Consider the following 16,684-nt stretch of genomic DNA (forward strand, 5'->3'; position numbering starts at 1 on the left):
TGAGAGTTGGGGGTGCAGTTCAGTGGAGCGCCGCTCCAATTTTGGAGCGGCGCGCGGCAGGATACAGTGTAATGGCGCGTCGTAGGACATTTGGCGCGCCGCATGAATTTTTGGGTTGATCAAAATTTGTAGCATATCTAAACCCAAAATTAATCCTAATTTATCATAACTTCACTTTGGGCGATTTTGGGTAGATCATAGGCGAATCTAGGGTGTTTTTTGTAACATAGACCATTTTTTTAAAACACAGCGAAAGACTTAATAAAATCACAACAATAATTGCATCAATACAAAAGCTACTTAATTAAGTTTAATTTTTACAAACAGTGTTACGTTATTACAAACACGGTTACAAGTGTCCACATCAGTGTAAAGTTAGGTACGAGCTTGTTTAGGAATTTTGAAGAAATGAATGGAAACATCTATATATTACATACTTAAGTGAGTTATAAACCCATACCCCTTAACACACGGGTATTTATCAGTTATCTGATATCTTTCGTACGTCCTTAGGTCATCCTAACGGAGTCTGAATTAAATAAACGAACCATTCTGTGACCCTGTCACAAACTTGTCTTAACCACATAGCCAGTTAATAATAAACATATTATTAAATTAAAAGCATATTTAAACACAAAATATAAACCTTAGGGCAATTAAGTAATCTTACTTCTAACCTCGATTTCAGTCTGTTACAAATCCACCCCCCTTAAAGAGATTCTGTCCTCGGAATCTGGTCTTGGTCAAACAAATGAGGGTAACGGTTCTTCATCAACTCTTCTGTTTCCACGTCAAATTAGACCCTAAGATGTGCTTCCATTCTACTAAAACCATTGGGATATCTTTATTTCTTAACTTAGTAACCTTTCTGTCAACTACTCGAATCGGTTCCTCAACCAGCTTGTTACTCAAATCAACTTTAAGATCCTTAATTGGCAAAATTTTTGTTTCATCGTCCACCTTACACTTACGTAAGTAACACACATTGAAGGTGTTATGAATGCCAGCTAACTCTAGTGGAAGATCTAGTACCACTGTTTGATCATTCAGAATCTCATTAATTGGAAACGGCCCAATGTACCTTGGCCCAAGCTTACCCCGTTTACCAAATCTGATAACCTCTTTCCACGTTGAAACCTTAAGATACACACAATCACCCACATTAAAAGTTACCGAACGTCTACGCGGATCTGCATACATCTTTTGTCTATCTCTGGCAGCTTTCAACTTTTCCCGCGCAATAGCGACTTTTTCGGCTGTCATTTGCACAATTTCGGGACCAACAAACTATTTCTCTCAAGCTTCTAACCAACAAGTTGGAGTTCTGCAACGATGGCCATACAACATTTCGTAAGGTGACATTCTTATGCTCGAATGATAAGAATTATTATACGCGGATTCAACCAACGGCAAATGTGTATCCCACGAACCACCATATTCTAATAAACACGCTTTCAACATATCCTTTAACGTCTGTATCGTTCGTTCACTCTGACCATCTATCTGAGGATGATAAGCCGTAATCAGATTCACACGTGTACCTAAATTCCATTATAGATTATTCCAGAAGTTCGAAACAAACGTAGAGCCTCTATCAGAAACTATAGATAATGGTACACCATGATGACTAACCACTTCTTTCACATATAGTTCTGCTAATTCACTCAATGAAGCAGTTTCACGTGTAGCTAAAAAATGAGCACTCTTGGTCATACGATCAACTATTACCCAAATCATATTGTGTTTTGCCTTTCGGTATCTGTAACTGACATAATGAACCATATGGTTTTTGATGTTCTGCCTTCACTTGAGCGCAAACATGACACTTTTAAACAAAATGAGTGATGTCTGTTTTTATAGTCGACCACCAATACACTGATTTCAAATCATGATACATCTTATTATTGCCTGGATGTACTGTCAATCTGGATTTATGAGCTTCAGTCATGATTAAATCCCTCAAGTCTCCAAGCATAGGCACCTAAATACGGTTATTTAAAGTCTTAAGTCCACGAGAATCATCAACTAGGTTAAATTTTTGTTTAGTCATAAGTTTAGATTAATACGTTCATCCTCCAAAGCACGGGCTTGAACAGTTCATAATTAATCGATCAAATCTAAAGTTATACTCAAACGCAAAAATTCACATTCTCACCTGACTTTTTATGACTTAGCGCATCTTCTACGACATTTGCTTTACCCGGATGGAACTTGATTTCACAATCGTAGTCTTTAATCAGCTCTTGCCACCGTCTCTGATGCATATTCAATTATTTCTGAGAGAAAATATATTGCAAACTCTTGTGATCTGTACTTATTACACAATGTGTCCCGTACAAATAATGTCTCCATAACTTCAGAGCAAACACTGCGGTAGCCATTTTTAAATCATGTACGGGAAAATTTCTTTCGTGAATTTTTAACTGTCGCGAGGCATAAGCAATTACCTTGTCTCTCTGCATCAATACACAACCCAACCCGGCGAATGACGCATCACAATAGACCACGAAGTCATCTAAACCTTCTGGTAATGCTAACACTGAAGCCTGACTCAATAATTGTTTCAAGGTCTGAAAAGCCTTCTCTTGATCATCGCTCCATCGAAAGGCTACGTATTTTCGAGTCAACTTAGTCAACGGACCCACTATTTTCAAGAAATCTTTTATGAACCTTTGGTAATAACCAGCTAATCCCAAACAACTCTTAATTTCTATAGGATTTCATGGCGATTTCCAATTCATAATTGCATCAATCTTAGATGGATCAACTTTTATACCCTCGGCACAAATTACATGACCCAAAAACTGCACTTCTCTCAACCAGAATTCACAATTAGAGAATTTTGCAAATAACTATTCCTGTTTCAACAATTTCAACACCTGTCTTAGATGTTCAACGTGCTCGGCCTCTATCTTTAAATACACAAATATGTCATCTATAAACACAATCACGAATTTATCTAGAAACGGACGACACACCCTATTCATTAGATCTATGGAGACTGTTGGGGCGTTTGTTAACCCAAACGGCATGACTAAGAACTCATAATGATCATACCTAGTTCTAAATGTTGTCTTCGGGATGTCAGATTCTGCAACTCTAACCTGATGATACCCAGATCGTAAATCTATCTTGGAGAAGTATGAAGCATCCTGCAACTGGACGAATAAATCATCTATTCTAGGCAGCGGGTACTTATTTTTTGCTGTTCTCTTATTCAACTCCAGATAATCTATACACATACGCATGGTACCATCTTTCTTCTTAACAAACAATACTGGTACACCCCAAGGAGAAGAACTCGATCTAATAAACACACGATCCAATAGCTCCTGAATTTATGACATCATTTCACGGATTTCTGAAGGTGCTAAACGATATGGGGCTTTGGTAACTAGAGTGGCTCCAGGAACCAACTCAATCTTATACTCTACTTCTCTTATCGGCAGCAATCCTGGTAACTCGTCTGGAAACACTTCTGAAAACTCTGAAACTACCAGAATATCGGCTATTGCTTTCTTTTCTTTTTTACCATCTACTACATAGGCTATGAATGATTCACACCCTTTGGATAAAGATTTCTTGGCTTTCATCATTGATATTAACGGAAAACTATACCCACCCCGTTCCCCTCGGGCTATAACACGGGTTCCATCAGCTAAATGAAAGGAAATCATTTTCCTATCGCAATTAATACTAGTTCTAAGTGGGCTCAGCAAATTCATTCCTAACATTAATCAAAACTAGGAATGGGTAACACTAAACAAGTCATAGGAAATGACTTTCCTTCAATATCAATACTAACCCCAGTCACAAAAGTTGTGACGGGTGTAATCTTTCCATCACCTACCTCTACTGTAACCGGTTCAGGCATCACAGTAGAAGGTAATTTCAACTTAGCACAAAACTCTAATGACATAAAAGACTTATTTGTACCACAATCAAACAATACACGAGCAGGTATTGAGTTAATTAAAAACATATCGGAGATCACATCGTCAGTATCAGTAGCCTTCTCAACTGACATCTAAAAAGCTCTGGCCTCTGCTGTGGGAGGGTTCTTCCTCTTCTGCCCACTCGAGGCAGTGGACCCTCCGACTGATGTCGAACGTGCACCTGACCCTGACCCAGAACTCACACTCTTAGACAGACAACTTATAGCATGATTCCCTATTTGATGATAACTCGAACACACATATCCTGGAAACAAACACCTTTGAGACTCATGTCCTACTGCACTGCATTCCAAACATCTCATGGTAGCCTCTGAGCACTGACCACAATGTGATGACCTACACATCTTACACCATTCACCTCGACCTAAACCAGTTCTAGAAGTACTTTATTTACTTTTACCACTCTATCTAAATCCAAACGATTTCTTTAACTTACCACTAGATTGACCACACATTTTGTAATGACCCGACTTTTTTGACTTTTAATTATATTTATTACTTTCACAAAACTGCGTATTTGTGCGTACTGATTTAGATAATATTCTGGGATCATTATTTATGTTAATTACTTTCGTAATTCCATACAACGTGTTTTTAAGTACTTAGTTACTTAATGTGATCCTTGAATGCATTTACGACCGTTAGTGTCAATTATCGTTTAAAACGAACTACGTACTTGGTACACGTTAAACTTTTGTCATAATTGGAATATTATGACTACGTAAACTTAATTGTTATTTACTAATGACAATTACTTGGCTTGATACTTTATTAATTACGCTTAGTGTTTACTAATGCTCACTAGTTAACTTTAATGGACTTTTACCTTAATTGACTTCCATGACCCAACCCACTCAACTTAGTAGATTAATTAGTGGACTAATTAGCCCATTTACTTAATAATTAGCCCATGTAAATAATGAGACAAGTAACTAGCATGCCTTATGTACTAATACTTACATTATGTCTCAAACCACCCAACATACCAACACTACCTTGTACCACCACCATGGACCAAACCATGCCACCACCACATAAGGCCAAATGGTCCCCCCACACCCTCCTAAAAACCCATGGCCTTTTATGGCCACCACCACCACTCTTTTTTTTTAAAACTCACTTCATTCTCTCATAACACACACTCATTTTCTCTCAAGTTATTTTCTCTAGTTTTCTCTCCAAAAACTTTAAAGAACTTGTAAGTGTTCTTGATATTTCTTCATCTTTTTCCTTCTTGAATTCGTGATTCATCATCATTTTTGTTAAAGATTCAAGTTTTGTAACTTGACTCTTCATAACTCTTGCAAGATTCAAACTTTGTTTTGAAAAGTCTTCAAGAACATGAGGGATTCAAGCTTTTTAGCTTTGAATCTTCATTATGTTGTTAGATCTAAGTTTATTAACTTAAGATCTCTTTAATTATGTTAAAAGATCAAAACTCATGTTTATGATCAGCATGTAACTTGTAGATCCAACTTTTTACTTTATGGATCTTCAAGAACAAAAGAAATACAAGCTTTCTAGCTTGAAGTTTCTACAAAAAGTTAGTTAAGATCAAAATTTATTAACTTATGATCTTCTTTAATTTGTTGTACTTTAGATTTGTGACTTATGTTTTTATTCAACAAAAGATACAAGCTTACTAGCTTGAAGTCTCATAAGTGTTGTTAGGAATTCAAGCTCTCTAGCTTAGGGTTTCATTTTTGTGTTTGATCTAAGTTGTGTAACTTATGATCTTCAATACTTAGCTAAGATCTAAGTTCTATAACTTAAGGTCTTTCTTATTTAGTTTAAATCAAAGTTTATAGCTTAATAAAAATTGTACTTGTGTTGAAACTAAGAAATTGATGTAACTTTGGTTCATCATCTTGCTCAAACTCTTAAATGAGTTGTATTTTATTTCTTAGTCTTAACTTTGTGTGTTGATGGTTAAACCTTGGTTAAAGTGATGCTAAAACATCAAGAGTTGTACACTTGAGGCTTATACGCATCAAGGATGAGAACCGTGATGAGCATCAAACACCAAGAAACTCACCGGAGCACTTGTTTACTGTTTTTCACGGTCTGATCAGACTCCTTGGCTTCTCAAAAAGTTGATTTCCAGATAATTCGGTTCGAGTAGATGACTTTTCGTTTAATACTCGCTTAAATCCGATGTACGGTTTAGGATTTATAGCCTCCCGAAAGTCACTACGCCCTTGTAACGACGTGCTGAAAAATTCTGACCTACTCGCGCTTGAACCGTCGTCACGGTCAAACGACAATGAGGTAGGATCTGAAAATTGGAAAGCGGTTAGAGGACTCACATACGGAGCCTTGGCCACTGACAGCGCGTCATTTCAATTTGTATAGAGGTCGTAGCAGCTGAATGAAATCAGCCTTTGTTTCGATCACTTTTCTTGACTGAAAACTTACTTTACCTTTTACGTATGATGATGATGATGATACTTAAGATTTAAGTTACGTAATTTTAAACCTTTTGGGGCAATTTACTGACTTAGTAACCACTGACTTAGGTTGAGGACCTTTTGGATCGACCAACTTACTCGTTTGGACCGACTTGCTACTTGCTTACATTTTCGTATCGATTTTACCGCACATTCACTGTGAGTTATAGCTCCCTTTTTACCTTACTATTTTTGGGACTGAGAATACATGCCCTTTTTATGTTTTACTTACTAGGCACGAGTACTTAAACTTTATATATGTGTGGGTGATATAATGGCATAAACTTTCCCCTTAGCTCGGTAACGTTTAGTCACTGGTTTTTGAACCGGTGAATACGAATCTTAGATATGGATCCTTAGGGTTTGACATTCCCACTCGGGCTAGTCGCGCTAGCATTTAACGGGTGTTTAATACTTCGTAAACTTTCGCACTCGCCAAGTGTACTTTTAGGGGGTAATATTACGTTAACTTAGTTACCGGGTGCCCACGGATAAGCATATACTTTATCATACTAATTTGAAATACTAATTTGAAATGCTGGTTTGAAGCACTGAAATCTCGTGGTCTACATTACTTTGTTGCGCACATTAAAACTATAGCTCACCAACATTTGTGTTGACATTTTTAAGCATGTATTTCTCAGGTGCTTAGACATTGTTGCTTCTGCTGTTAGACTTGCTGTTATAGTATTGGTGTTATAGACTTGGTGTTACAGACTCGCCGTGTTAGACTTTCGCTGCATTGTTTAGAGATGTCTCAATCATGGAACTTTTACTTTGCATTCACAACTTATGTTACATTTGAACAATGGTTCTGCAATGACCTTTGTGTCACGTACTTATGTTAATGCTTTTTATTCGTAGAAGCACGTTGTCCTTGTAAAACATTTGACGTTGGTAAAGACATCACCTTTTGTAAAACATTTAACGTTGGTAAAAAAGTTACCTTTTCATGAATGCAAAACTTGTTTTAAAACAGCATATAGTGTTGTAACCGTGTAAAGATCCTGTTGTTGATGATCCGTACACGTTGATTTTGTACGGGGCGTCACATTTGGTATCAGAGCATTTGTTGTAGGGAATTAGGTTGCATTAGTACGTCTTGACCGAGTCGAGTAGGATTCACTAATAGGACTAATCTACAACTTGCTTGTTTAATTGTTTCTGCAGAACTGCTGTATGCTATTGCTTACTTTTACTGTTATATGAACTTGCTACATGCTACTACTCACTTTTACTGCTATATGATCTTGTTGTATGCTACTGCTTATCCTCGCTACTGCATGCTACTATCTGCTTTTTGCATGATACTTCTGTTTGATATTGTTATTATTGTCATGCTATGTACTGCTGTAGACGATCTAGGCTGCTGTAGTTATTATGCCTGATTACGTTCTTGCTACACATCTGCTATCTACTGTACCGACTTGGAAAATTTATCTTTCCTAGTTCAGATGTTTTTCTGAACCCTTTTCCCACTCGTCTAACCCTGAGGACAAGTAATGTAATCCACCTATTACTACCGTTCCAGAGATTGAAACATTACTTCACGCAATCTAGAAAGAGTACCCCTCGGATTACACGCCCACTAAAGTTGATCCTCGGAGGAGGAGATATGTGAGGACCTTTCGGAGTAACCGCACCTCGCCCCACCCCCGAGCTCACCCTAATTAGCCACGTACAACGTATGAACATTAGAAGGTTGTTCAGTTTCTGCAAGTTGACCCGAATCTCGTATGCTTTCATGAACGTCATTTATCTCCTTCATTCTTCACCACTACTTGACGATCTAACGATACTTCTGGACTTAGGTCCCTAATACTCTTAAGCATTGGAGAATTCGGGAAGGCATCTCCTTTCACAGGGTCATAGTGTCTTATCCGATGCTCAGCCATACCCAAAGACTTGAGAGTCATCTTAAGACATATCGTATTACTACTTGCTACACGTACAACTCGACACGAGACCCAGATTGAATTTCTAGAAAGGAACCTAACGACATTACCTGAACCCGAATATTTTGAAGAAATTTCGCGACATTTAGGCATTGATGCATGACCTACGGAACCTACGCACCTACACCAAGAAGTCGTGAGATTAATTATGTAGATTTTGTTTTGAGATATCATAGATAAAGAACTGTTAGATGAAATTAAGTAGAACTTGAAGTGATCACATTACATTGACCATATGGAGTGATATTGAAATGAACGTACCATTTAGTACAATATAATGACACCCGGCCAGCGTGATTATATTGAAGTAAATCATGCAGAAGTTCCAATGTTACTATATAAGGAATATGATGTGATTCAAAGAAAATTTTGGTAGGAACCACTTGAGTATACGCATTATGGTCTGTTAGAGGTAGGGAAAGAATAATTACGTAGCCTAGATACTATACAAGAAGGGCCTTGATTGCAGAATCGATAATCTGAAAATTTGTTATAGATAAAGATACCCTGGACACTTAAGGATGCGGTAGAGCAATCGTTATCTCAGCTATGGAAACTCGCATGGATCCTGATTTTAGTTAGGGTACGTTTCGTCACAACGGTTTATTGTCTCGGAATTGTTTAATACTAGAACGATAGAAACCCTATATCTAAGAACCTTAGTGTTATGATTAATAAGACATTAACAACCATGAGAGTTAAGTATTTTATAGGACAGGCAAATGGTAAGCTGACTGAGATAGAGGAATGATGTAAGGTAGTACCTTAAAATTAACAGGTAGGTCATTTGGAGATGACCTCATGTCAACAAAACTTGGAAGTTTTAAAGTAGTAGTGGAAAGGATTGGTTACCTACGCACAAGCAGATGTTATTTAAGAATATTGATAAAACATTTCACGGTAGTATAATAAGATTTGGTTGGAATAAACCTTAAGATTAACCTAACACCTATCAATTTGTGAAGCTTGATGTAATAGTTGGAATGGACTTTAGGATTAACCTAATACTCATCAAGTTAGGAAGCTTTGATGAAATAGTTGGAACGGACTGGCTTTCAAGGATGAAAGCGAAAGTTATTTATAGTAAAGAGATTATTCGTATACCTCGCGAAAATGGTGAGCCATTAATTGTTTACGGGGAGAGGAGTAGCCCGAAGCCGAACCTTATTAGTTGCATGAAGGAACAAGAGGTCATGAGAAAAGGACATTGCTACTTATGTTGGGAAATGTCTGACTTGTTCCAAGGTCAAAGCCGAACGCCAAAAGCCATCTGGGTAACTTCAACAACCCGAAATCCCACAATGAAAATGGGAAGGAATAACAATGGATTTCATCACGAAGCTACCGAAAAAGGTAGGCGGCTATGACACTATCTGGGTTATTATTGACCGTCTCACCAAAACTGCTCACATTTTCTAACCATGAAAGAAACCGATACAATGGAAAAACTTGCACAACGATACATAAAGGAAATTGTATCTCGTCACTTCAGCGATTCAGATTCTATATTAAAGACTACCCACGAGTGTTATTTGATACTCATTCTTACGTGACTCTAAATCTTAACTTATTCCGAGAGATTTCTTATTTGATGATAATCACACCGTCATCCTTCTTACTTCGATATTAGTTATACCAGTTCAAAGTTTTCCAAAATCAATGGGTGGTTAATTCTCATCCTCATACTCTCCCATTCATATCTCACTTATAAGCAACAACTTCACACTTAAGCATTTTTAGTCGAAGGACTTATGCCCTACTAATAGTCATCAACCAAATTTAGATTCAATATTTTTCATTACCTCGTAACATTTTTGCTCAAATATCACCTGAAATTTTCAAAAATCTTTTACTCGATCCTCATCAATCTTTTTCCAACTTGTAACCTCCGAAATATGAAAATTTTGTTTGCCAAAATTTTACACACACTATTTTACAATGCGATCCTCTCAAAGTTTTATAAAGATTTATTTTGTTGCCATTTGTACAAATTTTAGAAACCGTATATGTTATGTATAATAAAGTAGATAATTACTTATTTTTTACTAGTACATATGAAATTTCACCTTCACTTTTACAAATCAATTCTTTTATTCAAAAGATATTTACTTTGAATAGTACATATTGTACATAACTCTAGTTTACTAAGAACTTCGTTTCTTTTCTTACATTGTCACCTAAAACGATTTCTATAAAAATTTTGTTGCTTATTTTATATAAAATTTTCATTGCTTGTCCGTATCCAAGTCATCATGAAGACTTTACAACCGTCGAAATCGATAGATTCATGTGTGTGTGATAAAGGAACTTACTACCACGACATGCAGAGCCTTCGAGCATCCACTAACACTTAAACCATTCAAAATTATTGCGCTACTCCAAGGATCTTATTTGCCACACCTGTTGGAACGATGCTCTTTCTTACATAATTCTAATCCTGACTTATTCCAAGCGATTCTCATTTAGTGTATTAACACCATCAGTATTCTGACTTTAATATTAGCCATAACCTATTTGGCAAAGTCAAGAAACGATTAACTTCTCGTCCTCATGCCCTATCCTTCACACCTCGCTTTTTAGTAACGGCTTCGCACGTGAATATTTTTAACCCAAAGACTTATGTCGTGATAATTATCAAAACCACATTTAATCCATTAGTTTTCATTACCTAGTAACATGTCACCCGATGATTCAAATATTTTTCACTCGATCTTTTTTCAACTCGTAAACTTTGAAATACGAAAAACTATGTTTATCAAAATTTTTACACGTTGTTTATTTATGCGGTCCTCACGAGATTTATGGACAAATGAAGTTAATAAAATTTTTCTGTCACTTATGCGATTTATAAAATCATATATGTATGTATATAATTAAGTTAATAAATTTACCTTTACTTATTTTTGTTAGTACATACTAAGTTATACCTTCAATTTTTTTTTTTTTTAAATTGTTCATTTATTGAGTTGTTTAACTTAAGTCAAATAGTGTTGTGCAAAATGGTACACGTTGTTCATACTTCAAAATTTACTAGGAACTTCGTTCCGTTTATGTTGTCACATCAAACGTTTAAAAGTTTTTCAAAACTTCCTTGGATGATTTTATTAAAGATTTTCGTATTAGTCTACACCATGTATGGATCACACTTCTTCTCGTCCTCCATTTAGGGATGAAGCTTACCATTAAGATCTTTGTTAAAAACACTTGAGCCACTTTGGATGGCAGTTTTACAAAATTTGTTAGGAAGTCTTTGCGCTCATGAAATGTTTCTTTTAAGGTTAGACATGGCAAACGCGATCTGATAAATCAGTTTTCTGAGGTACACTCAGTGATCACCCTATTGTAGGAAAGGCACTAGGTGGGTTTCTACTCTCAATATTTCACGGCTAATCACAACACCCTCGTAAACATCATCTCTATGATTCGGTATGTTGAGGTACAAGAAATCATTTTTGAGATTCTTTTCACTTGGAGTAAACCATTCTTTATGACCAAGGGATTCACGTATCTTCTCATCCGTGCATCCCCTTAAGAACAAGGATAAATTCAGATCAACTCGCTCGTTGTACGAAGAGTTCACTCCCGTTCAAATATCACACCTTTCGTGCAATTTTCTTTCGGAAATGTAATTTAAATTACTTTAAAAATCTATGAATCTTGTTATCCTCTTGGAAGGGACTGCTTAAAATGTCTATAATACAGATGTGGTTACTTTACATATTCCTTCCTTCGTTGGGTGCAACTATATGTTGTTCTATTTAATGTTAACCATAACTTCAACATGTAACTGAAAGGATAAAGTTACATTATGGAAATATGCTTTCATTCCATCCAAGGATAAGTTCACATGCAGTATGTTAAACTGGGTGATATCTTTCATTGTTCGTTCAGACCGTCCTGAAGACACTATAAATAATTATGGCTTGCATTGCATGTAAGCCTGATTAGTCACTTTCAGCTAAAATTTCAATTCATTTATTCAAATCAAACGTTTCTTAAATATCGGGTTCTTTATGCCTATGGTCTCCTTTCGAAATTAAGGGGTTAGTAAAATCTGTGGCTAACACTATCCAGACATCAAAACACATGGTTGTGATCACCATGTTTTCCATTCTATCTGTCAGCTTTGTATTGCGACATAAGCACTCAATGTTTTAGATGAGTTGGTAACATCCATGATACACTTCACGCATCCAGCCTACTGAAGATTCCTGTAAGGCTAAAAACATCATCTTTCCCTTTGTGGATATAAATTCAGATAACATATTAATGTTAACAAGGAACGAAATCAATTTTTTGATCTCTAAGGTCAAGAGACTTAATTAATGGTATATACCTATTCTTACTTTTATACACCCAAGTACCTTTCAAGGTAAATAGCTCACGTCTGAGCCCACGAGTCTCTCGGAACTTTGATATGCTATTTCTTCTTCAAATTCGGTACCGTTGTTGGTCACTCCTTAAAATTTCGGGACAAAATTTTCTTTAACAGGTGGGTAATGTAATGACCCGACTTTTTTGACTTTTAATTATATTTATTACTTTCACGAAACTGTGTATTTGTGTGTACCGATTTAGATAATATTCTGGGATCATTATTTATGTTAATTATTTTCGTAATTCCTTACAACGTGTTTTTAAGTACTTAGTTACTTAACATGATCCTTGAATGCATTTACGACCGTTAGTGTCACTTATCGTTTAAAATGAACTACGTACTTGGTACACGTTAAACTTTTGTCATAATTGGAATATTATGACTACGTAAACTTAATTGTTATTTATTAATGACAATTACTTGGTTGATGGTTTATTAATTACGCTTAGTGTTTACTAATGCTCACTAGTTAACTTTAATGGACTTTTACCTTAATGGACTTCCATGACCCAACCCACTCAACTTAGTGGATTAATTAGTGGACTAATTAGCCCATTTACTTAATAATTAGCCCATGTAAATAATGAGACAAGTAACTAGCATGCCTTATGGACTAATACTTACATTATGCCTCATACCACCCAACATACCAACACTACCTTATACCACCACCATGGACCACACCATGCCACCACCACATAAGGCCAAATGGTCCGCCCACACCCTCCTAAAAACCTACGGCCTTTTATGGCCACCACCACCACTCTTTTTTTTAAAACTCACTTCATTCTCTCATAACACACACTCATTTTCTCTCAAGTTATTTTCTCTAGTTTTCTCTCCAAAAACTTTAAAGAACTTGTAAGTGTTCTTGATATTTCTTCATCTTTTTCCTTCTTGAATTCGTGATTCATCATCATTTTTGTTAAAGATTCAAGTTTTGTAACTTGACTCTTCATAACTCTTGCAAGATTCAAACTTTGTTTTGAAAAGTCTTCAAGAACATGAGGGATTCAAGATTTTTAGCTTTGAATCTTCATTATGTTGTTAGATCTAAGTTTATTAACTTAAGATCTCTTTAATTATGTTAAAAGATCAAAACTCATGTTTATGATCAGCATGTAACTTGTAGATCCAACTTTTTACTTTATGGATCTTCAAGAACAAAAGAAATACAAGCTTTCTAGCTTAAAGTTTCTACAAAAAGTTAGTTAAGATCAAAATTTATTAACTTATGATCTTCTTTAATTTGTTGTACTTTAAATTTGTGACTTATGTTTTTATTCAACAAAAGATACAAGCTTACTAGCTTGAAGTCTCTTAAGTGTTGTTAGGAATCCAAGCTCTTTAGCTTAGGGTTTCATTTTTGTGTTTGATCTAAGTTGTGTAACTTATGGTCTTCAATACTTAGCTAAGATCTAAGTTCTATAACTTAAGGTCTTTCTTATTTAGTTTAAATCAAAGTTTATAGCTTAATAAAAGTTGTACTTGTGTTGAAACTAAGAAATTGATGTAACTTTGGTTCATCATCTTGCTCAAACTCTTAAATGAGTTGTATTTTATTTCTTAGTCTTGACTTAGTGTGTTGATGGTTAAACCTTGGTTAAAGTGATGCTAAAACATCAAGAGTTGTACACTTGAGGCTTATACGCATCAAGGATGAGAACCGTGATGAGCATCAAACACCAAGAAAATTACCGGAGCACTTGTTTACTGTTTTTTAGTTTCTGATTAGACTCCTGGGCTTCTTTAAAAGTCTATTTCCAAAGATTTTGGTTCGAGTATATGACTTTTCGTTTAAGACTCGCCTAAATCCGATGTACGGTTTAGGATTTATAGCCTCCCGAAAGTCACTACGCCCTTGTAACGACGTGCTGAAAATTCTGACCTACTCGCGTTTGAACCGTCGTCATGGTCAAACGACAATGAGTTAGGATCTGAAAATTGGACAGCGCTTAGAGGACTCACATACGTAACCTTTTCCACTGACCGCGCGTCATTTCATTTTTTATAGAGGTCGTAGCAGCTGAACGAAGTCAGCCTTTGTTTCGACCTCTATTCTTGATTGAAAACACTCTTTACTTTTTACGTACGATGATGATGATGATGATGATGATACTTAAGATTTAACTTACGTACTTTTAAACCTTTTGGGGCAATTTACTGACTTAGTAACCACTGACTTAGGTTGAGGACCTTTTGGATCGACCAACTTACTCGTTTGGACCGACTTACTACTTGCTTACATTTTCGTATCGATTTTACCGCACATTCACTGTGAGTTATAGCTCCCTTTTTACCTTACTATTTTTGGGAATGAGAATACATGCGCTTTTTATGTTTTACTTACTAGGCACGAGTACTTAAACTTTATATATGTGTGGGTGATATAACGGCATAAACTTTCCCCTTAGCTCGGTAACGTTTAGTCATTGGTTTTTGAACCGGTGAATGTGAATCTTAGATATGGATCCATAGGGTTTGACATCCCCACTCGGGCTAGTCGCGCTAATATTTAACGGGTGTTTAATACTTCGTAAACTTACGCCCTCGCCAAGTGTGCTTTTAGGGGGTAATATTACGTTAAGTTAGTTACTGGGTGCCCAAGGATAAGCATATACTTTATCATACTGATTTGAAATACTGATTTGAAATGCTGGTTTGAAGCACTAAAATCTCGTGGTCTACATTACTTTGTTGCGCACATTAAAATTATAGCTCACCAACATTCGTGTTGACATTTTTAAGCATGTATTTCTGAGGTGCTTAGACGTTGTTGCTTCTGCTGTTAGATTTGCTGTTATAGTTGTGACGACCCGGAAATTTTCAACCAAATTTAAACTCTATCTTTATAAGATTCTGACACGATAAGCAAAGTCTATTAAACTGAGTCTCAAAATGTTTGAAGTTTTTTTTTCATGAATGCATTTGCCCTTTGACTACTCCCGACGATTCACGAACAATTGCGTATAACAAATGTGTATATATATATATATATATATATATATATATATATATATATATATATATAAGACAAAATTCCTTCGATGGTCCTTAAACTTTGTACCGAACATTGTGGATGACCTTAAACTAATTTTTTGTCTTCGTTGACCCCGATCTATTAAGTTATTCCTCGGATAACCTAACGTTTAATAATCGTTAAATGTTAGACGTTAAGTAACCTCACATGATCTCCACATGATGGGTATTATTGTCAGTTTCCTATTAATATTATTTTCTGCGATACTATAAACCAACGTGAATATGTGATTTATAAACAAACCCTACTGGAACGTGATCTGTAAAGAAACTACTTCCTTCTTTCCATAGAATGATCTACAATATTTTGTTTAAGCAGCACTCTTCGACATTTGCTTCAGCAACACTCTTTGCCATTTGCTTAAGTAGCACGAACAGATACAACAACTACAAAGACATCAAATATAAATTACTCCTTGAACATGAAACATGGGTTCGAATTATCACGTATAATTGACTGCTTCTTTATTCCAGGTATACACTCTGAATGTAGTTTTAATTTCGGAATGTACAGGTACACAATCTGAATGTTGTTTTAACTTCGGACTGTATAGGTGCACATATAATCCAACACACCTACATGTCGAATCCTGAAATACAAACAATGGTTCGAATTTAATGAGAAACCGTTAAACCTTAATTAATCAACGAATTGAAGCAACTGAATTACCAAATTAATCAGCGAATTCAACCATCTTGAATTCATATGCATCGTTTTAGATTTTGAAGATAATTAAAAAAATTACGGTTTACAATTTGGGGATGATTAAAATATGAGGAAAACTATATTAGAATGGTCATGACAAAAAGTTTTATCATAACATATTACTATAATAGTAAACTGACGATAATACCCATCATGTGGAGATCATGTGAGGTTACTTAACGTCTAACAATTAACGATTGTTA

General features: G+C 35.8%; 1 protein-coding gene across 1 annotated transcript; it reads right to left on the minus strand.

Annotated features, from left to right (window-relative positions):
• Nucleotides 1-771: 771 nt before the first annotated feature.
• On the minus strand, nucleotides 772-1,263 carry LOC139868411 (uncharacterized). Its single transcript, XM_071856744.1, has one exon. The coding sequence runs from the start codon at nucleotides 1,261-1,263 to the stop codon at nucleotides 772-774; it is 492 nt and encodes a 163-aa protein (XP_071712845.1).
• Between the last annotated feature and the right edge of the window lie 15,421 nt (nucleotides 1,264-16,684).

This window comes from Rutidosis leptorrhynchoides, chromosome 9 (genome assembly GCF_046630445.1).
Source record: "Rutidosis leptorrhynchoides isolate AG116_Rl617_1_P2 chromosome 9, CSIRO_AGI_Rlap_v1, whole genome shotgun sequence".
Lineage (NCBI taxonomy): Eukaryota > Viridiplantae > Streptophyta > Magnoliopsida > Asterales > Asteraceae > Rutidosis > Rutidosis leptorrhynchoides.